This window comes from Cupressus sempervirens, chromosome 9, assembly GCF_028749045.1.
Source record: "Cupressus sempervirens isolate cs-2001-9-10 chromosome 9, ASM2874904v1, whole genome shotgun sequence".
In the NCBI taxonomy this organism is placed as follows: Eukaryota; Viridiplantae; Streptophyta; class Pinopsida; order Cupressales; family Cupressaceae; genus Cupressus; species Cupressus sempervirens.
The window spans coordinates 71,662,449-71,685,056 of record NC_143126.1 but is presented as its reverse complement, the minus strand read 5'-3'; the positions used below and the strand labels follow the sequence as shown (position 1 = coordinate 71,685,056).

The window sequence follows — 22,608 nt, the reverse complement described above, 5'->3', positions numbered from 1 at the left end:
AAAAAAGGAAATCACCGAGGATTACATGTTCGTATTTAACATTTTTTTATTTGTAGACTTAGGGTGTGATAAATTATAAAAAAATAAATTGGTTTAAAATAAAAGGAATTTTAATATAATTTGATGGTTGTATTCATAGTTTTATCATTTAAGAAATTTAAAATTATTATTAAAAATGTACAAATTTTTAAAATGAGAATTAGTGAAATGGAAAAAATTTGAAAAAAAAATACAAAATAAAATTTTCACTATTTATCGTTAAATAAATTTCATTTCATTTCTCACTAATAATTACATTCAATAAAGACCTACCCAATCTATTTAAAATAGTATCTTTATCTAATAAAAATATCCTTACAAAAAGTTGAATTTTGACACCTCACAATTAATAATTCTTTTATAGAAAATATATAATTTTTCTATTAAATTACTATTAAAATTTCTTCTCATCAAAAAATATTTTCCAATGCCACAATCTAGACATGCACGAATGAAAAATATATCATATTGCTAATAATTTTCACTAATTCATAGTCATTAACATGCCACAATCTAGTCATTAACAATCATTTTAATATTTACATAATAATAATATATTTAAGTATATTCAAATTATAAATATTTCTCCATTAAATTATTAACATAACAATTAAATAAATAGTTAATCAAATTTAAATATAATAACTTAATATGATGAAATTTACTCATTATTATATGTTAAATATGAAAGGTGGGTTCATAACAATCACTTAAATTTCTAATGTACAATAGGCAGGGACTCTAGCTCTATTAGAGCTCTTGTTATGAAAGGAATAATATAGAGGTTAGTTGGAAGTGAGTTTGGTGGTCTTGTCCTTGAAGCTATTTGGGCAATGGGTCCATCTACCTTCCACAACTCCTAATAGGGTAGGAATCTCCTAACATGGATTTAAAGTCTCATAACATGGACTGATATGTACTGAATGTATTTCATTGACTCCTCACAAAGTTCATCCTCTTACAAAGAACTTATATATTAGTACATCATTTTGTGGATACCATCCTCATCAAGGTTTTCCCCTTGATCAAGGGTTTCCTTAGTTAACATATATGGTGTGTGTGTGTGTGTTCTTATGGTTGTTGTTGATATTGATCACATGTTTAAGATTTAATAAGGTTGATAAAAGTTATATTGATCTAGTAACTGATTCACCGCCCTCCCCCCCACTCTCATTTATCTTGGTGGACTTTACTTTCTAACAATTGGTATCAAAGCATCAGGTCCTTGGAAGGAAAAACTTAACAACTTAAGGAGATTAATATCAGGTCATTTTAGAAAATAAAGTCCCAAGTTTGATGGAGTTAACTATGATAGCTAGAAAGAGAAGATGAAGACACATTTGCTACGCATGGGTCCATGATATTGGATGATTACGAAGAATGGAAAGACCATTATGGAAGAAAACAAACTTGAAGAATGTATAGGAAGTTGAAAGAGATTTGTTCATGTGTAACATGCTTGCCAAAGAAGCGCTATTGTCAACTCTTCCTAAAAATGAGTACAGTCAGGTAAATCCTTGGCATCATCTAGTGAAATTTGGAAAGCTTTGGAAACTACTTTTGAAGTCGATAAGCATGCTAAGAGGGTTAGATTACAAATTGGACATGTTTATTTCAAGAAGCTAAGATGATGGAAGATGAATTTGTAAGAAGTTATATTGGCAGAATATCAAAAATAGTTGCATGAATAAAGGCTTGTGAAGGAAATAAGGAAGAAGATAAGATCATATGGAAAATCTTGAAAACTTTGACACCACCATTTAAGCAGACAATGCAAATGATTGAGCAAGTGATACCCTATACCAAGAAGTTTTCTAGAGAGACCCTTCTTGGAAGATTGGAAGCAACATAAGTAAGTTTGAAATAGTCTAGAGATTTGCCTAGAGACTACTTTTAGTGCATTGAGTGTACGTCCTTCCCTATCAAAGAGTGCAAGCACTAGTGAAGATTATGCTAGTAGCAACAGATCAAGATTTGAAGAAGATAGAAAGATTGAAGAAGGAATTTCCTTACTTGTGAAGAGAGAATCAGATGGTAATAAAATCTTTAAATGTTGGACTTGTAATGAATTTGGTCATTATGCTTCTAAGTGTCCTAAAAGTGTAAAGAAGTATAAGAATAATTTCAAGTCTAAAAGGCCTAGCGAATGTTTGCTTTGTTGCTATAAAGGAAGAAAATCTTGAAAAATAAGTTAGAGAGGAAAAAGTTCTAGTGTCAAAGGTTGAGAAGAAATCAAACTGGATAATAGACAATGGTTGCTCACATCATATGACTGGTGATATTAATGAGTTTGTTGAGTTCAATAGTTGTGATGGAGGGATTGTTAGAGTTGGTAACAATGCAGATTGTCATATCAAGGGAATAAGATCTATTACTCTTGATGGGAAAACTAACACAAATGACATTTACATTGTTGATGGATTGAAACATAACCTTTTGAGTGCTAGACAGTTAGTTGATAAGGGATATCAATTACAGTTCACATAGAAGAAATGCGTCACCAAGGATAAGAATGGTAAGATGATTGGCATTGGTACAAGATCCAAAGGTAACATTTTTTAGCTGAATCTTACTGAGATGACATGTTTGGTTGCTAAGGTTGACAACGATTGGTTGTGGCATAGTATTTTTTTGTCATATAATTTGATAATATTGTGAGAGAAAGTAGTACATTTGTTGTAAGAGATTTACAAAAAAATGTGAAGTCAACTAATGTTGTGTGCAAGGAATGTGTTATGGCTAAGCAGAAGAAAAGCTATTTTCCTAGCAAGAAGTTCATTACAACAACAAAGTTGGAAATTGTTCACCCAAATTTGAGTGGTCCTACGGTGAAAGGTACTTTATGATTCTTGTTGATGACTTTACTAGGATGATGTGGGTAGCATTTGTTAGAGAAACATCTGAAGCATTTGAGAAGATTAAGCTTTTTAAGAATAAAGTTTATATTAGTCTGGATTAAAGATTAAATGTTTAAGAGCTTATAGAGGTGGAGAATTTACCTCCAATGAGTTTAAAACTTTTTGTGAGGTGAATGGTATTAAGAGGCACTTATCAACCCCTAAAACACTTGAGTAAAATGGTATAGCTGAGAGAAGAAATAGGCCTGTAACAAAAGCAACAAGAGTTATGATGTTTAAGAATGATGTATCAAAGACATTTTGGAGAGACAATTAATACAACATCGTATACAATGAACAAAGTGCATATCAAAAAATGTAAGAAACAAGACTCCTTATGAATTGTGGTTTGGACATGCACCATCAATATGAGACATGATTATTCAATAGTATGATGATGTGTAAATGCTCTAAAATGATGTCTTCTAAATATATTCATTAAAAATTTTACTATCCATAAAATAGGAAACAATAAGTCTAAACAAATTAACATCTGAACATAAGAATTTAGTATTTAAAGATAAGGATTTGAATAAAAATTAGATTAAAATAACTGAATAAAATTATACTACATTACTATACACGCACACATAGACATGGACATTTAAAAAATTGATTAAAGGTTGCCCTTCAATATATCTAGTCTTGAATCTACAAGTATAACAAAACAATCAAATTATATAGTAGAATGTGTACATCCAAATCATGTTCGTAAATAAATAAAATAATAATTATAAAAATATATACCATTTTTTTTTATGAATAGTCCCTTTTTTATCAATTATAATATTAAAGTTACATATTCACATAAAAGGGCTGGGGGATACAAAGATCATCCACGAGAGTTCACACGGCCCAAGGTAGGAAAGCTATAAACTATTTGCAAAAAAAAACCCAGATAAACTGCCCTTAGGCGGCCACAACAGTGCCAACCGAGGGAGGAGGATCATGGTGATCATCAGAACCCCATACATCAACATGGGGGTGTGTGTGGCTCAAGAGGAGCCCACCTGTCATTAGCAACAACATGCTTATCTTTATCTTTCTCTCCCTCCACTTTGGCTGGTGAGATCGCTAATCCTAGGTGGGGGAATGACCACTATGGATACTTGTTGGAGGAGGGCCGACTAGAATCAGTGGGAGCAATAAGAGGAGCAACTGGGAACCGACTAGAACCCCGCCATAGAGAGGTTGAGCGGTGGTGCTGACCATCAAATCCACCGCTAAGAGAGCGACAAGGAGCTTAGGAACATGGCATATGGCAGTGATGAGTAGAGGAATTGCGACCCCAACAACGACCAGGAGGCAGAGTGCGATCCGTAGAAATAGAATTCGAGGGAACTTTGACAACCGTACAAGGCACATTGCCCCAATGGTTAAGCAACTCTTGAAGGTGGGCCACCTCTAGTGCAACTTCATCAGTCTGTATTTGAATGTACATCATGATATTGTTACATATACAAGCCTTAATGTACATGTAAACATTAATATCAAGAAATCTGGGAGTGAATAAAACAACATTCCTATCTTTCCAAAGTGTAAATAAGATCTCCATCTTGAAAGCATGCCATTTCTGAGAATGCTTGAACATAATTCTAAGAGAATCTCCCAACATAATCATAGGCCAAGAGAAAGGCTCAGGTCTAAAATGTTTGAAGAACTCATGAATCTAGAACTAATATTGTTGAGCTCTTTGACAAAACTAGAAAATGTGAAGAAAAGTTTTAGTGTGACCACAAAAGAGGCAGATAGGATCTGAGACTCCCAAATGCTTGAGTTGAGAGCCCAGGGGCAAACTTTGGAAAAGAACACATAGACAAAATGTGCATTCTTCGGCTTAGTGATAGCTTAAGAGAAGACTGAAAAAATTAATTTGTTTCTTCCAAATTTAAAAAAAATGCTGAGTCTTTGTTGAGCAAAAAGATCGCATTATAAAACTTATGAAGCGAACATAAACGGAGATCTAAGCTTGCACGAATGAAAGATTTTTAATGAATGAAAGATCTTGCATAGCATAAACGCATAAAAGCGCAACCAAGTACAAAATTGTTATATTAGACGCAAATCCCAAAACCGGTTTTTGGGATTCACCCGCGGAAAAATAATGACTAGACATCCACGAAGGACTACAGATCCTTGTTCTGTCTCCACGTCAGCAAAATTACAATATCGTTAAAATCAACCGTGGAGATTGCATCAATCAAGCCGAACGATTAGTATTTGGTGTCAAGGTTAAAATTTAGGTGCACGTTAATAAAATAAAATCATTTTTTTAAATTGCTGAATAAATTGGTATTGGCATTGCGCAGGAGAAAATAAATTTACTTTATAAGAAATTGACTGAACATTTGGAGGAAGATATGATAATCATAATTGGATCTGCTGCAGTGCTTGAATTTTGAATTGAATTCAAGAGAGTCATGGGATGCACATTTTCAGGGTTGAATGCTCTCTACGACGTCGTCAATGGAGGAGGCGATGTCTGGATTAACGAAAGGCGCTTCAAAATTGTGAGGCAAATTGGTGAAGGAGGGTTTGCTTTCGTTTATTTGGTTAAAGAGCAGACATCTCTAGCCCCTGCCAAGGAGCCTAAGGATCAGTCACACGTCTCAGGTTGCCTTTTTTGATTTCTCTTTTCTTTCATTTGTATTTAAATTATGTTGGATCTTTGAAAATTTTAATGGATTCAGCGTAATTTCCTTCAATACTAAAATTTAAGGTACCGGACAGTGAACTTAGGGCACAATGCATTGAGTCTAAATCGAATGCAGAATGACAGAATCTCATGTTATACAGTGGCTTCAATTTACCTGCAACCGAAGTCTTTAACTAATTGAAATCTATAATTAAGTTTGCAAGTTTACCTGAGCTGTAATTTATAGTTAGAGAGTTGACGCAAATTGTTTCCTCTGTTCTCTTTCTTTTTTAGCTTCTATTTGCATTAAAATTATACCGGATCTGTGTAAAATTGAAAAATTCTGCACCATTGTCGGTTATGCAACTCTGAAACTCAGCACATGTTTTGAATTTAGGATAGAGTGCCATGTAAAACTAAAATTCAGGGGCTCAATTTGATGTCTGAAGAAAATAAACTACACACATAATGGAACCGATGACCACCAAAGGGTCGACGGCTGAGTGGTAGAGCACCCCGTCAGGCACATGATTTACTAGCTTGAGTACAATCTTAGTCCATGCACAATGTCATTTGGTTACAGATTTAATCTCGTCCACCTAATGTTAAATATTGTTGTAAATTTTAGTTAATTTATATCTCTCGCTGCAATTTAGAATAACAGACAATACTATACGTTGTTATGTCTCAATTCTTCTTTCAACGAGTTTTAAAGTTTAATTTCCGTTTCAATTATGCCGGATCTGTGAAGCGTTGAAGGATTATGTTCAATTTACCGCAAATGCTTGTGTAATCCTAAATTTAAAGTACAGAGCGATAAATTTTGGGTAGAATTCTTAATTAAGCCAAACTACAACATCCAGTCTTATGTTAGAAGACAATGAGCTACATTGCAGATTGATAAGGAGTTGGTAAGGAAATAATGTTTGAATCTGGTTAGTAGTCACAAGATATATCTGCTCGGTGAGTTACCCTATGGAAACTTGGCAGGCAAGTGCTCACCAGAATGTAACAAGATAATAGACAGTTTTTAGCTCCCTTGTTGTTGAATTGAATGATGTTTGTAAAATTTTCGTAGCTGTGCATTATCTAAATTTATTTATTATGCTTTTCAACAGTATTTTGCATGTGCTCTTGACAGATTAATTGAGGGTTCAATGTGAGCTCTCCCAAAATGATATATACATAAGGCTTACGAAATCCTTGTACATCCAAAAAAAGCTACCAAAGACACATACATACATCCCCAAACAGAGTATAAAAAGCCATTAGGTCAAAACCAACACAAGCATACTAAGACGCCATATGGTTTTCTTCCTTAGAGGAAACAAAGATATCTGGCTCTAAGTGTCCCACCGAATGAGCTGGAAACTACCACCTGTTGCCAAAATGGCTAAGCCCTGCATGCTTTCCATTTTTCCTTCTTGAATGATAACTTTCATGTTTTCAGTTTTCAAGACATGATGTGAGATTAGGTAAAACAGAGCTAGCCATTTGGTCATAGAGGAAGGGACTCATACAAATCTTCACCTGCACTGTCTCAGATGGCAATGAAGAAGCCTGCAAAGACAACTCCTGATCATCCTCCACAATAAACAAATTGTTGGAGGGGATGTTTCTCCCCAAATCCATTTCCTGATGGCTAATCAGGAGCCCTAGATGATTACGTAGGTAAAACACTAGAATCATATGCAAGGGTTTGCAGAATCCCCGAGTTCGCCAAACCATTGGGTCCAAGAAGCAACTTATTAAGGTGTAAAGTAGAAAATGTGGGAATATTGAATGTATTCCGTGATTTGCTGTTAAATATGGCCCTGGCCTAGGGAGCATAGAGCACGGAGCACTTTGGTACCATGTAAACTCTCCTCCACAAATAAACAAACAAACAAATGGTATGAAAAATGCAGTGTGAGATTAACAATGCAGGGGAGAAGAAATAAACTTGGCTCATGTGCTAAGGTAGTTACATGCTTATCCTCACACATCTGCGTATGTGAAAAATCCCAGCATCAAACAACATAATCCCTTCTCTCAAAAAAATGATTAAAAATAAACATTAGGAGTTTGAAAGCGGGGTTCTCTTTGCTCCTTAGTGGATGGAGCCAACATGTCTAGTAGCACTTGCAAGTTCCAATCCATTGTGCATTTAGTAACCTTAAATGAGAAAGGTAGCTAATCTGTGCCATCATTTTGCATCGTGCCCACCATCATATTGCCTTCTTTAGAGCAATGCCGTTAACTCTATGAGCTTAAATCTAGTTTGAAGAATCCAGATTTCTTCAATAATGATTTTTAATCTCCAATCTTGCAATTGATCATGTTCTAATCTGTCAATAATGAGAAGGGATTTCACATTCCACTTTGAAATGCTTGATGGAAGTAGAAATCAACTGCATCCAAACAAAACTTCTAATTCTCGTGCTTTATTGTTAGTTTTACTATTGAGAAAGAAAGAATCATCCTTGAGAAACTAGCCATCCAGCATGCAAAAGATTATTGCTGCACCCTTTGGGCCAGGACTACCTTTGGCTGCACTCATGAAATTGAGCTTGGTATTCCAATGTCCCATGACTCTGGAGGTATCTGGTGAATATGAAGGGAGCTTTTCTTTTTATTACCTCATTGATGGAGGGAACAATTTGTGGATGCTATTATGTATATAATTTGTAAATTTTGTATGGAATTCCAAGCCTTAGTCAGAATCTTCTCCTGCTAAATTTGTGTTGAGGCTGAGTTACAAAAGTGTTGGTAGTTGAGTTGTTGACAAAGTGACATTTGATGACATCTTTAATTCTATGATGTATTACGGTTTTAATCTGTGTTCGATGGGGATCTATCCGTAGGGGTCCAAGTGACATTTTGTAATGTCACCAATTCTGATGCTAATAATTGCTTGATCCTTGATGAATAAACCTGCACAAATGTTAGTAGATACCATACAAATATACATATATGTCATGCTAATACCCACTTAATCCTTAGGGAGAGTACGTAATCAGGTTTGTAGCTCTTTGGGGAGAACTCCAAGGGCTCTAGTTGCCTCAGAGCTAATCTAGAAAGGTCCTCAGCTATTTTGCCATCTTGTTACGATTCATCTCTTTATGGCCTCCAGGATAATCATCATCTTTTATATCCATCCTTATAAGTCTTTGGCCTTATGGTTACCCTACCAAAGTGTATCCCTCATCACATATGCATATGTTATCAACCACTATCAGTATTTACTGTCTCTAAGAGAAACTAAAATCTTTCTCTGGATTCTAGGAATGTCGACATTGATCACGAATGCTGTTGGATCTCTGGATTCCCTTTAAGAATCTGGACATGGATCATGAATACCCTCCATCAAGAATATCTTGGATTTCGTTCTTAGTTAGTAAACATAATTGATTATTACTAAATTAAGTACCCCGACTTAGTTGTCTAGAACTAAGATCGATCTGACCTGATTTGTATATGTTTTGATATCCTCCTCCAATCTGGAAAGATGATGGAATCCTCTCCTAATCTCATAAGGTGCCTATATTAATGAAATGGATCAGCTTCCTTTGTTGGTTCCTGAAGATTTTATTTGCTATTATTTCTGAGATGGTTTGGATGCTGCAACTGGAGTTGTGGCCGAATATCTCACTGACTATGATCATTCTTTGTTTAGTTTCACTACTAGTTCTTCTTACTCATTTCTCCTTATCTGCTGCTATCAGACCCCCTCCTTTCTTGCTGTGTATGCGAATCAGTACTTGATGTATTTGATTGTTGACTGATAGAACTTAATTGTTATATTTTCTATTAATTTGATCTAAATACTACATGCTTGATGGACAATTGCTCTTTACTTGCTGCCGTATTGAATATTGTTCAATCTGATTTTCGTTGATTGTTTTATGGCCGATCAATGATTGATTTGATGATTCTCTTATGCATACATGACTGTGAGAACATATTTTTTTTAGGCATCGCTGTCAAACAGTCATATGCATGTGTTCTCTGCTTTCATATTTCACAAGCATATCTGTGAGGGCATCTGCAACTATAACATCTGATATATTCTTTACCTAAAATGCTTTCAAGGATATCAATACCTTATTCTAAAGCTCCCATCTTGCCACGGTTTACACCAGCAGATTGCATTGGCTTAAAATCTAAGAATGCTTCTCCAGTAGATCTATCTTCTGAATCTCATGCAGTCATCTCATTCCATGGGATGACATCCCTATAGGGCATTTTGCCAAACTGTTCGCATGACTTTTCATGAAATCACATTTTCATTTGCATACTTTATATGGTACTTGCACTTACAGCATCTTGTTCAAAGGCTCTCATCAAACAGCGTAGAGTTTGGCTTTATATCTACCAATTACATACGCTGAAATTTTGCGAAGCCTTTCCAACAATTATGAACACAGTCCTCAATAATCATTAGATTGACACCATGTTAATAGCCCTGCTCACATTAATATTTCAAGAAAGACTCCCAAACTATAAATTGTCAATGGGTAATTTGAGTACTCATTTTGCCTATACCCTCCAAATTCCTACTCTGAAAGTAAATTCTTCTTCTTTATCAAATCATTTTCCTTTCATGAATAGGGGCAACGTATGAGTGTAAAAGCAACCATTGAATGATTGTGACTTTTCTTTAATAAATTTGTTTTGTATTTCTAAACCATAATCACACCTTTTAAATAGCAAAACTCTTTCCAATTTAATGTCAGCATGGCTCTTTTTATCAGCTGTCAACTTCCATGTTCACACTCTTCAAGTCACACCGATCTTTCCACTAAGCATAGTTTGGTTTATTAAAAATATTTCTTAATGGAATCACAGCTTTCGTAAAGACAAATTTAGATTGTTGCTTATTATGCACCAATTGTACCTCATTAAGCACCAGAAATACATATTATAATATATACATAGTAGTTTTCTTTTATGTTCCAATGCCATCTTAGTCATATACAATCGCTGCTCTATTGTCTGAATAAGACAGTTTAAAACTTGTATTATAAACTAATTGATGGTTACAACCTTTATTGTATTTTCTGTACTTACACAATGAATTGCTGGCTACTCCTGTACAGATAGAAAGAAGGAATATTAATCACTGCATTTATTCATACAAGAGCTGCATATATTATTTAATATAGTTCTGATAAATTCTTCATAATTCTTTGGTCTTATGTCCGCTCTTAGTTGAGCTGATGTATTATTATAGTTCCCTTTAGTGATGATCGTCTTATCATCTTTCAAAACCTTTTTTTAATTAATTAATTATTTAATTATCATTTATTATTTAGTTATTTTTACTTTAATTTTATTTTTATATTTTAATTTTAATATATTACCGGTTCATTAAATTGTCTTTCAGGAAGGGGACATTACAATCCGCCATTCCCTAAAATTGCTTGGTCTGCAAGCAATTATATTTTTTCTTCTTATTATTTGATAGCCACATTTAATTTAAGACAAGTTTTCTTTTGTCTTTTTCGAGAAATGATCCCAGACCATCTCATGGTGGTGCCAATTGAATTTCGCCAAAAACACACTAGGATGATGGAATACCTTGAGTTCATCTCTCTCGAGTCATTTCCTTATTCTAGATAAACCAGGGAAGAACCACTCATCAGGTTTCTTCTTATCGATTAGAATGATTCTTTGTTTCATCTTTTACCCTGTAGGATAGCAGGATCATGCTTTGATAACATTGTAATGTCTCCACTTCCGATCCTAAGTATTGCTTGATCCTTGACTAATATACCTGCACAATGTTAGTAGATACCATACAAATATACACCAATGAAAGCATAAATGAAAGTAAATATATCTAAATCCCATGCTAATTCCCAGTTAATCATCAGGGAGAGTTTGTAATCAGGTTCCTAGCTCTTTGGGGAGGACGTCCATGGGCTCTAGTTGCCTTAAGGCTAATCTAGAATGGTCCTCAGCTATTCTGCCATCTTGTTAGAGGCCTCTAGGATAACCATCATCTGGCATATCCATCCTCATAAGGCCTCTAGGATAGCCATCATCTGGTATATCCATCCTCATAAGTCTTGGGAAGAGATTCCATCTCTTTGCAAGCCTTATGGATAGTCCACCAAGGCGCATCCCTCTATACATATGCATATGTTATTTACCATTATCAGTATATACTGTCTCTAAGAGATATTAAAATCTCTCTCTGGATTCCTTTTAGGAATGTTGACATTGATCATGAATGCCCTCCACTAAGAATATCTTGGATCTCGTTTTTAGTAAGTAGACAATTGATTATTATTAAATTAAGTACCTCCATCCAGAAAGAGGATTGAATCCTCTCTTAATCTGTAATAGCTTTTCTAGTAATGAAATGGATTGCTTTCCTTTGTTTGTTGCTTAAGCTTTTATCTGCTATTGTTACTCAGATGGTTCAGATGCTGCAACTTCTGTTGTGGTCGAATTTCTTATTTGATTATGATTGTCCTTTCTTTAGTTGTACTTATCAGTTCTCCTTATCCACTGAAATCAGACTCCTTTCTTCCTTTCTGTGTATGCGAATAAGTGCTTGATGTGTTTGTTTGATGGCTGATAGGACTTAATTGTTATATTCTCTTTTCATTCTATTCGAATACTACTTGCTTGATGGACGCTTGCTCTTTTACTTGCACTGTGTTGTGTACTGTTTGATCTGATATTTGCTGATTGTTCTATGGCTGATCGATGATTGATTTGACGATTCTCTTACACATACATGACTGTGAGAACATATTTCTTTGAGGCATCACTGTCAAACAATGATATGCATTTGTCCTGTGATTTCATGTTTCACAAGCATATCTGTGAAGGCATCTGCAACTATAACATCTGATAAATTCTTTACCTTCAAATGTTTGAAGGATACCAATACCTTTTTCTAAAGCTCCCATCTTGCCACAGTTTACACCAGCAGACTTCATTGGCTTAAAATGTTAGACTGCCTCTTCAGTAGATCTATATTCTGAATCTCAAGCAATCATCTGATTCCATGGGATGATATTCCCTTTAGGACATTTTGCCAAACTGTTCACATGCCTTTTTGTGAAATCTCATCTTTAATTTTATCATATGTATACTTTTTATGGTACTTGCACTTACATCATTTGATAAAACCATTGATGTGTTGATGTGTGATCACATCTTGTTCCAAGGCTCTCATCGAACATTGTAGATATTGGCTTTATATCTGCCAGTTGCATTTGTTGAAAGTTTGTAAAGTCTTTTCAACATGTCAGTTATGAACATAGTCCACAATAATCATTAGATCGAAGCCATGTTTGCATTAATATTTCAATAAAGACTCCTAAACTATAAATCGTCAATGGGTAGTTCAAGCACTTATTTTGCCCGTCCTCCTGAATCGCTACCTTGGAAGTAAATTCTTCTTCTTTATTGATATCATTTTCCCTTCATGAATAGAGGGACCTCTTGAATGTAAAAACAACCATTGAATGGTTGTGACTTTTCTTTAATAATTTTGATTTGTATTTGCAAACCATAATCACACCTTATAATTAGCAAAACTCTTTCCAATTTAATGACATTGTGGCTCTTCTGAGTCAGCCATTGACTTCCAAGTTTACACCCTTCAAGTCACACCAATTTTCCCAAACCATAGTTTGGTTTATTCAAAATATTTATTATTGGAATCAGAGCTTTGATAAAAAACAAATTTAAATTGTCACATATTATACAATAACAGTATCTCATAAAGCACTGTTAATATATATTACGATATTTATGTAGTAGTTTGCCTTTATATTCTTATGTGCCTGTCATATACAAGTGCTTCTTTAGTATCTTAATTAGAAATATTAAAACTTGTCTTTTAAACTTATTGCTGGTTGCTCCTTTATTGTATTCTCTGCACTTGAAACAATGAATTGTTGGTTACTCCTTTACGGATAGAAACAATGAATATTAATTGTATTATGCAAGTAATTGGTAAAACACTAAGTAAATTGAATGAATGATCAAGTGATTATTTATAGAAGAGATGATGTTTTCATTATGTACCAATCGTAGAATCAGAAACTATCTAATATTTACAAATTCTACAATATTGACCATTAAATAAGAAATAATAAAGATATTATTCTAATACCCTCTCTTAATGGTCAATCTATCAACTACAAGAAGTTGCGCTCTGAATTTTATAAACTTTTCTGGGCAGAGAGACTTGCTGAGAATATCTGTTGTCTGATTTGCAGTTGGTACATACAGCAATTGAACTGATCCATCTTCAACTAACTGTCTGATGAAATGACAATGAAGATTAACATGCTAAGTTCTCTCATGGAATACTGGATTCATGGCCAGTTTGAGCACCCCTTTTGAGCACCCCTTGATTGTCACAATAAAGGGGAGTAGGACTTGCTGGAGACATTTGAATGTCCGAAAGCATCTTTCGAAGCCAAATTGCCTCACAGGCTGCCTTCACTGTTCCTCGATACTCAACTTCTATTGACCAAAGAGGCACCTGTTGCTACTTCTTGCTATTACATGTGACTGCACAGATCCCAAACTGGAAACGTACCCAGATGTTGATTTTCTGCCATCAATGAAACCTCTCCAATCTGAGTCTGTGAAACCAATAAGTTTTAGGACCATGATTTCTGCTGTATAGAAGACAAAAATCAGAAGTGCCCTTAACATAACATAGCACATGCTTCATTGCTACCCATGGTTATCAGCCTTGGGGGCTATCAGGAAGCATGAAATGCAGCTCACTACAAAACTTGGTTGAACATAAGTTCAACATTTCATTTGGAGACAAATGTTCAAACATAAATGGTAAACGAGGCATTTGAAGATCTCTTAAGAGTATACAACATGGATCAACAGCATAAGTGGGAGGACGACTTACCATCAATAAAATTTGCCTATAAAAATTCCCACCAGTGAGCCATCAGGATGACACCATTTGAAGCATTATATGGAAGAAGGTGCAAGACACCAATCAACTGGGATAAGGTGAGGACAGGGTAATTCTTGGACTTGAGATGCTCTTGAAAATGACAGAACAAGTACAATTGATCAAAGAAAAGTTAGTCGAGGCTAATGATCGACATAAAAGTAATGCTGATGCTAAATGCACACTTAGACAATATGAGGTTGGGGAGAAGGTACTCCTAAGAGTTAAACCCTAAAAAAGTCCAATTAAGTTTTTGAAATATTCCAAACTGGCACCTAGACATGTAAAACCATTTAAGGTCCTGGAAGTTATCAACTCTGTGGACTGCTCTACCACTAGCTCTTGTCCAGGTAAATAATGCTTTTCTTGTCTCATATATAAAGAAATACATAGCAAATTTGAGCTCATAATTTATTGGAACTCCTTGAAGGTGCAAGATCTAGGGGTGGTCATGATTGAGCCACTCAAGGTGCATGAGGTACACAAGCTCCACTTACATAAGAATGCGATTACTCAATGTAAGATCCAGTTAGATTGATATGGAGAGGACAACCAACTTGGTAGTATTATGATGAAATACTCCAAAAATTTCCTCATTTGTTTTGAGTTTCTGGATATGTTTGAAGAAACTTTTGTGATATTACATTTTGGCAAACAATATAAATAGTTTTTACTCTCAATCATTGAGGACAATGATTCAGAAGTGGGTGGGTGGGTGGTGGTGATGTTACATGTTTTACGGGAAGTATGAAGTAATTTAATTATGAGGTTCATTGATTAATGAAGTTCTTTTTATAATTATGATGATTAATAATTATTGAAGCTGGTTAGTTTTTAGAAGTCGTCACACACATGTGAATAAGAGGCAGTTAATTGCTGTTATATAGTTTGATTGAAAAGATTTTTGTTTGTGCTATGTCTTGATTGACATTGCTTGGTCCACATGTAATATTGTATTGAGTATGATTATATTTTTGTAATTAGGCAGTGAGCGTTGAGCCAACCTTAATGATCTTTCCAAGGTTGATTTCATGTATAAATGTAGTAATCTTGTATTCATGTGTGGTCGTGAAGATATGTGCACTGAATGTATACATCTTTTGCAGGCAGAGAAGAAGTGTGTAGAAGAATGTTGTTTTGTGCTTCAATGGAACTGATTTAGGCATAGAGGAGATACTATTATATAGATCATGATTTCTGAATGTGATCCATGTTTTCTTGTATAGGCAGTGGACCTTCCCAGGTTAGTAAACCTTTTTCATTTTGAGGAGCGAGCTCTAGAGAGTGTGCCTGAATGCATGCAGACTTTTCATTGTAATACTTGTAACAGAGTATACCTATTTTGTGGGTTCATCCCCACCACGATTTTTTGCTTAATCGGGTTTTAATGTACAAAAAATACTGTAATGTTCGTGATGTGTTTTGACTTATGCTTCTATGTTTAATTATTAGATCTGAGAGTAGGTTTTAGTTGTGTGAGATTTTGTGACAACTGATTCACCTCCCCTCTAAGTTGTCTGCCCTATTTCCATGATTGGTATCAGAGAAGGTTCCTCTGAAGAAGCTCAACTACTTGAGGTGATCTGGGATGCCAACTTACAAGAATAGTCCAAGATTTGATGGTACAACTACAAGCTACTCTCTTTGGAAAAGTCGCATGGATTGTCATCTGAGATGCATCGATGAACCTTTTTGAGATATTACTAAGACCTAATGTACTTCTCCTGCAAATCCTACAACTCTAGATTAGATAAAGAAGGCTGAATACAATATTAGAGCTAAGAAACATTGTTAAGTGCTCTCACTGGCACTGAGATCTGGAAGAAGTTGGAAACCTTGCACGAAGATGACAGCTATGTGATGAGTGCAAAGTTGCAGAGCCTAAATGGAAAATATGAGATGTTGAAGATGAGACCATTACTTCTTACATGCAGAAAGTGAATGAACTTGTCTGCAATATCAGATGTGTTGGTGGATAGTTGGAAAAATCAAAGATTGTTGCTAAAGTGCTCAAATCTTTACCAGCATCCTATCAGCATAAAGTTTCTGCGATTGAGGAGATCAAAATTGTGAAAAATGTAACTAAAGATGTTGATTGGTAAGCTTACAACTTTTGAGATAAGTGAGTTTGGTGATTCACTTCCTAAGATTGAATCTGCATTCAAGGCTACTATTTTCGGTAAGGATAAGCAGAGATGTGACCCAAGAGAATGTTCTTCAAGGAGGATATCCAGACATGAGAATGAGATAAATGAGATTGAAGATGAAGAGTGAGAGCTTGAAGCGCCCTTATTTTCAAGAGATTGTCCAAAGATGCTGGTAAGTATGAATGAAAATTGTCTCCTAAATATTTTTCCTGCAATAATATAGGTTATTTTGCCTCATGATGTCCGGAAAGAGTTTGTAAGGTTAAACTTAAGAAACCTAGATTTCAGAAGAAATGGTATTATGTTGCCGATGAAGGTGCAACAAATGATGAATCTGATAAAGGAGATTCACGTTATAATGAATGGGTACTTATTGCTATTAAGGAAGATGATCCAATGCCTTAGTGACTCTACTAGCTGCATGAATGCAGACAGAGCTATGGCCGCACAAGTTGAAGAGAAAGATGAATGGGTGATTGATAGTGGATGTTCTCATCATATGACAGGTGATAAGAGTAAGTTTGTGAGTTTGGAAAAGATATAAGTTGTGTTTTGAGGTTTGGTGATGATACAACTGGTATAATCCGCAGTAAAGGACCCATTCCTTCCTTGTAGAATTTTCAAATAACATTTATACCTGCTTCACATGAAGTATGAAGTAATATAACTATGAGGCTTATTAATTAATGGAGTTATTTTTATAATTATGAAGATTATTGATTATTGAAGCTGGTTAGTTCTTGAAGTTATCAAGCTCATGCGAATAAGAGGTAGTTAACTGCTGTTATATATGTTGAATGAAAAGTCTTATTGTTGGAAGAATGTGTAAATATATGTTTGAGAGATGTGTTTTCATTGATGTCAATACATTTCTGTGTCTGTGGTAGTGATGCAGTGAAGTTTAGTGAGTTCATTTGATCAATGTAGCAAGAATGATGAAGATCTGAGTTTGCGGACTAAATTTTTTTGTAGAGGATTGTCTGTAGTTGATTCAGTTCAAGCGTCAGAGGTTCAAATGGAGATTTGAGTGAGTTATGAGTATCTGTGTTGTGACTGTTTTTCTGATTGTGCAGTGGTGACAAAGTGACATTATTTTGATCTGCATTGCTCCACATTATAATATCTTGCTCTGTGGATTTGGAGGCATTTTTGGGACGTTTATGTGTGTCCTTAATTCAAGTGGCTTGTGGTTTGAGTTCCGCAAGTGATTTTTTAAGGTTGACAATTTTTGCAGACTTGCAGTTAGTGTTCCTAAGGTTTGGTATGAAGATGCTAGTAATTCCAGTAAGTTGTATTGGTGCAGATATTGCTATGCTAATTCATGGTGCTTGTGGATGTTTTCTGGATTGTGTGCCTTTTGTGTTGGTGGTCCGCATTGATCATTGAGCAGACAATTGATGTTTACCTTTGGTATGTTGGTGTTCTTTATGTTCTTGGCTGACTAGATGCTTGTAGTGTGTTGTGGATGTTCAAGCTGTAATTTTTGAGGTGTATTGTGTTCGAGGCGAAAGATTTTGGTCTGTGCTATATCTTGGTTGACATTGCTTGGTCTGCATGTAATATTGTATTGAGTATGATTATACTTTTGTAATTAGGTGTCAGTGTTGAGTGTTGATTTGACCTTAATGACTTTCCAAGGTTGATGTCATGTATAAATAAATGTAATAATCTTGTATTCATGTGTGGTTTCGAAGATATGTGTGAGTATGTATGTGTACATCTTTTGAATGCAAAAAGAAGTGGATAGAAGAGAGTTGTTATGTGCTTGAATGGAACTGATCTAGGCATAGAGGAGATACTATTATATAGTTCATGATTTCCGGATGTGATTTGTGTTTGCTTGTATAGCAGTGAACCTTCCTTGGTTAGTAAACCTTTTTCATTTTGAGTAGTGAGCTCTAGGCAGTGTGCCTGGATGCACGTACATTTCCCATTGTAATGCTTCTAATAGAGTATACCTATTTTGTGGGTTCATCCCCACCATGATTTTTCCCTTTATTGGGTTTCCACATACAAAAAATGCAGTAGTATATCCATTAATGATGTATTGTCGATTTATGCTTCTATGTTTAATTATCAGATTTAGGAATAAGTATAAGTTGTGTGAGTTTTTGTGACAACTGATTCACCTTCCCTCTAAGTTGTTTATCCTATTTCCATAATTGGTAGTAGAGCAAGTTTATCTAAAGAAGCTTAACTACTTGAGGTGATATGGGATGACAACTTACAAGGATAGTCCAAGATTGATGGTATAACAAGCTACTATCTTTGGAAAATCACATGGAGTGTCATCTGAGATGCATCAATGAACCTTTTTGAGATATTACTAAGACCCAATATACTTCTCCTGCAAATTCTACAACTCCAGACGAGATAAACAAGGCTGAATACAATGTTAGATCTAAGGAAGCATTGTTGAGTGCTCTGACGGACACTAAGATCTGGAAGTTGGAAACCTTGCATGAAGGTGATAGTTATGTGAAGAGTACAAAGTTGCAGAGCCTAAGAGGAAAACATGAGATGTTGAAGATGAGCGAAGATGAGAACATTACTTCTTATATGTAAAAGGTGAATGAACGTGTCTGCAATATTAGATGTGCCAGTGGACAGTTGGAAGAATCAAAGATTGTTGCTAAAGTGCATAGATCTTTATTTGCATCTTATAAGCATAAAGTTTCTGCTATTGAGGAGATTAGAACTGCGACAAATGTAACTAGAGATGTTGATTGGTAAGCTTACAACTTTTGAGATGAGTGAGTTTGGCGATTCTCTTCTTAAGACGGAATTTGCATTCAAGGCTATTGTTTCCTGTAAGGATAAGAAGAGATGTGACCCAGGAGTATGATCATCAAGGAGGATATCTAGACATGAGAAGTTGAATGTTCTACTCAAGTTGTGAGAGATCTTCTTGTTAACACTATGTGCAAGGAATGTTAGTTGGAAAAATAAACCAGAGCTACTTTCAGGATTAAGAATCATCATTCAAGTGGATTGTTGGATCTTCTGCATATTGATTTATATGGTCCATCTAGAGTTAGAAGTTTATAAGGAGAAAAATATTTCATGTTGTTGTTGATGATTGTTTTAGGATGATGTGGGTTATTTTCTTGAGGGAGAAGCCTAAGGCTTTTTAGATAAATGTAAGGTTTAATCATTCTAAAAGTTAGATTATAGAAGATGGAAATAGAAGTGTAAAAACTAGAAGAAGAGTTGCCGAAGATGGAGTTGAGTATTGTTTGATTTCAAAGATTGAACCTAAGGATGTGAATGAAGCATGTAAAGATGAACATTGGATAAAAGCTATAGAAGAAGAATTGATGCAGATTGAAATCAATAGTACATGAGTTCTTGTCCCAAACCTAAGGACAAAAATGTATTTGGAACCATATGGGTCTTCTAGAACAAATTGAATAAGGAAGGTGAAGTTATTAGAAACAAAGTAAGACTTGTTTGTAAAGGATATTCACAAATGGAAGGAATTGATTTTTAGAAATCCTTTGCCTTTGTGACAAGAATTGAAGCCATAATATTATTGCTTGCTTTTCCTACTTACAAGGATGTAAAATTCTATTAGATGGATGTCAAGTCAACATCCTTGAATGTTGAATTGGAAGGAGTGTACATTGAGCAACTAGATGGATTTCAATTGTCTAATCAAAGTGATACGGGGTGCTGGTTGAAGAAAGCTTTGTATGGACTAAAGCGAGCTCTAAGAGCATGGTATGCCAGATTGGACAAATATCTACTGAAGGTTCAATTAAATAAAGGTATTTCTATTAGTAACTTGAACTTAAAAAATGATAACATTCTGATTGTTGAAATTTTTGTTGATGATATAATCTTTGGAGGGGATGATAGTTGAGAAAAGAGTTTACTAATGAAATGTCAAATGAATTTGAAGTCTCTTTGATAAGAGAGATGATTTTCTTTAGGTTTACAAATCACATAGTTAGAAAATGGAACTTTAATATCTTAGTCCAAGTATGTGAAAGAATTGTTGAAGAAGTTTGGAATGGAAGATTCAAAGCCAATTGGTACTCCCCTGGTGACCAGATGTAGGTTTACCAAAAATGATGACTCACCCAAGGCAAATTAGATTAGATACAGATCTATGATTGGTGAAGTGCTCTATTTGACTTAGAGAATACCCAATATCATGAATGCAATTTGTGTATTATGCTAGATTTCAAGCTATTCCTAAGGAATCTCATGTCGAAGCCGTCAAAAGAATTTTTAGATATTTGAAAGAGACACTTGGTTTTGGTCTATGGTATCCGAAATGTGATTTTACTTTGAGTGCATTTATTGATGTTGATTGGGGAGGAAATATGGATAACAAGAAGAGTACTACTATTGGTGCATATTTCTTGGGAAAAACATTGGTTTCATTGTTGAGAAAAAAACATAATTCCACTTTAATATCTGTTGCAGAGGCATCATATATTGTTGCTGCAACCAATTGCACTCACGTGGTATGGATGAAGCATATGTTGAAGGATATTAGAGTGGTGTATGATGAACCTATTGCTATCTATTGTAACAATTCAAGTGGAATTAACATTTCTAAGAATCTGATGCTGCATTCAAAGACTAAACATATATCCATTAAGTTACTTTTCAAGAGAAAAGGTAAATGAGAAGGAAATCAGATTGGAGTATGTGTCTACTAAATAAAAAATTGCAAACATTTTCACGAAGCTTTTGCCTAAGGATACTTTTGAGTATCTTAGAGGGAAGTTAGGGGTGGTTTGCCTCCCGATCAAAACTAAGATGCATTGGTATGTATCAATCTGTTGCATTTCATAGTCATATCTTGTGACATGCATTGATGATTGATGGCTACTATTTAGGGAGTAGTTAGTTTTGTATTTTGTTAGTCAGATGCATAAATACGTTTGCCTTTGATGTCAAAGGGGAAGAGAGTCATGTGAAAGTGTGAAAAATAAAAATAAAAGTTAGTGTACAAGGTCTAAGGGGGAGTTGTTGATTTCTTTTTCATTGATTGTTTTTCACATCATATATTGCAGCCAATGCCCAAGGGGGAGATTGTTGGAAGAATGTACAAAAATGTGTTTGAGAGATGTATTGTCATTGATGTCAACATATTTCTCTATCTAAGGCAATGATGTAGTGAAGTTAAATGCGTTCATTTGATCATCGTAGCAAGTATGATGAAGTTTTGAGTTTGCGGAGTAAAGATTTTGTAGAGGATTGTTTATAGTTGATTCAATTGAAGTTCCAGAGATTCACACAGAGATTTGAGTAAGTTATGATAGAGTGACATTATTTTGATCAGCATTGCTTTGCATTGTAATGTCTTTCTTTGTGTATTTGGAGGCATGTTTGAGACATTGATGTGTGTTCTCAATTCAAGCATTCGTGGTTTGAGGCTTGCAAGTGATTTTTATTGTTGCAATTAGTGTTCTTGAGGTTTAGCATGAAGATGCTAATGATTCTAGTAATTTATATTGGTGCAGATATAGTTATGGTAATTCATGATGCTTGTGGATCAAAGTAACAAGAATCGGAATCGGCAAGGCCAAATCGAATCGTGAATCGGCCATGAATCGGCCATGAATTGGCGATGAATCGGCAAATTTGAAAAAACCCTTTAAATTTAGAGATTTTAACAATTTAAAACTTATTTCATGCACCCTTTATTGAATATAACTTAAACACACTATAACATCATCAAATAGAAGTTAAAACTTAACATACATAAACATGGAACATAAAATCCATCACATACGTAACTATGTTATGTAAAATGTAAATTGTAGGCTAGCTGAAGTAAATAGAAATCAAATGATCATAGTGATTCAAATCATAGAATGTATGTAAGATGAAGATCCATAAGACATCAAATCATAAATGTATGTTAGAATCTAAGATGAAGATCCATGAAAGTTTGAAACGTATGTTTATCAATGATTCAATATCAATATTTTTAAACAAAATTAAAAA

General features: G+C 34.7%; 1 protein-coding gene across 5 annotated transcripts in view; it reads left to right on the top strand.

Moving 5' to 3' along the window:
* Positions 1–5,138: 5,138 nt before the first annotated feature.
* PK3 (serine/threonine protein kinase 3) overlaps positions 5,139–22,608 on the top strand; it is a 169,774-nt gene continuing 152,304 nt past the window's right edge. For 3 of the 5 annotated variants that reach the window (XM_089799011.1, XM_089799013.1, XM_089799012.1), the window contains exon 1: positions 5,197–5,549. In XM_089799011.1, coding sequence (XP_089655137.1) covers positions 5,357–5,549 — 193 coding nt within the window. In that variant the 5' untranslated portion in view covers positions 5,197–5,356. Of the gene's footprint in view, positions 5,550–22,608 lie in introns of all 5 variants that reach the window. The other 2 variants (XM_089799010.1, XM_089799009.1) reach the window with 1 other exon arrangement.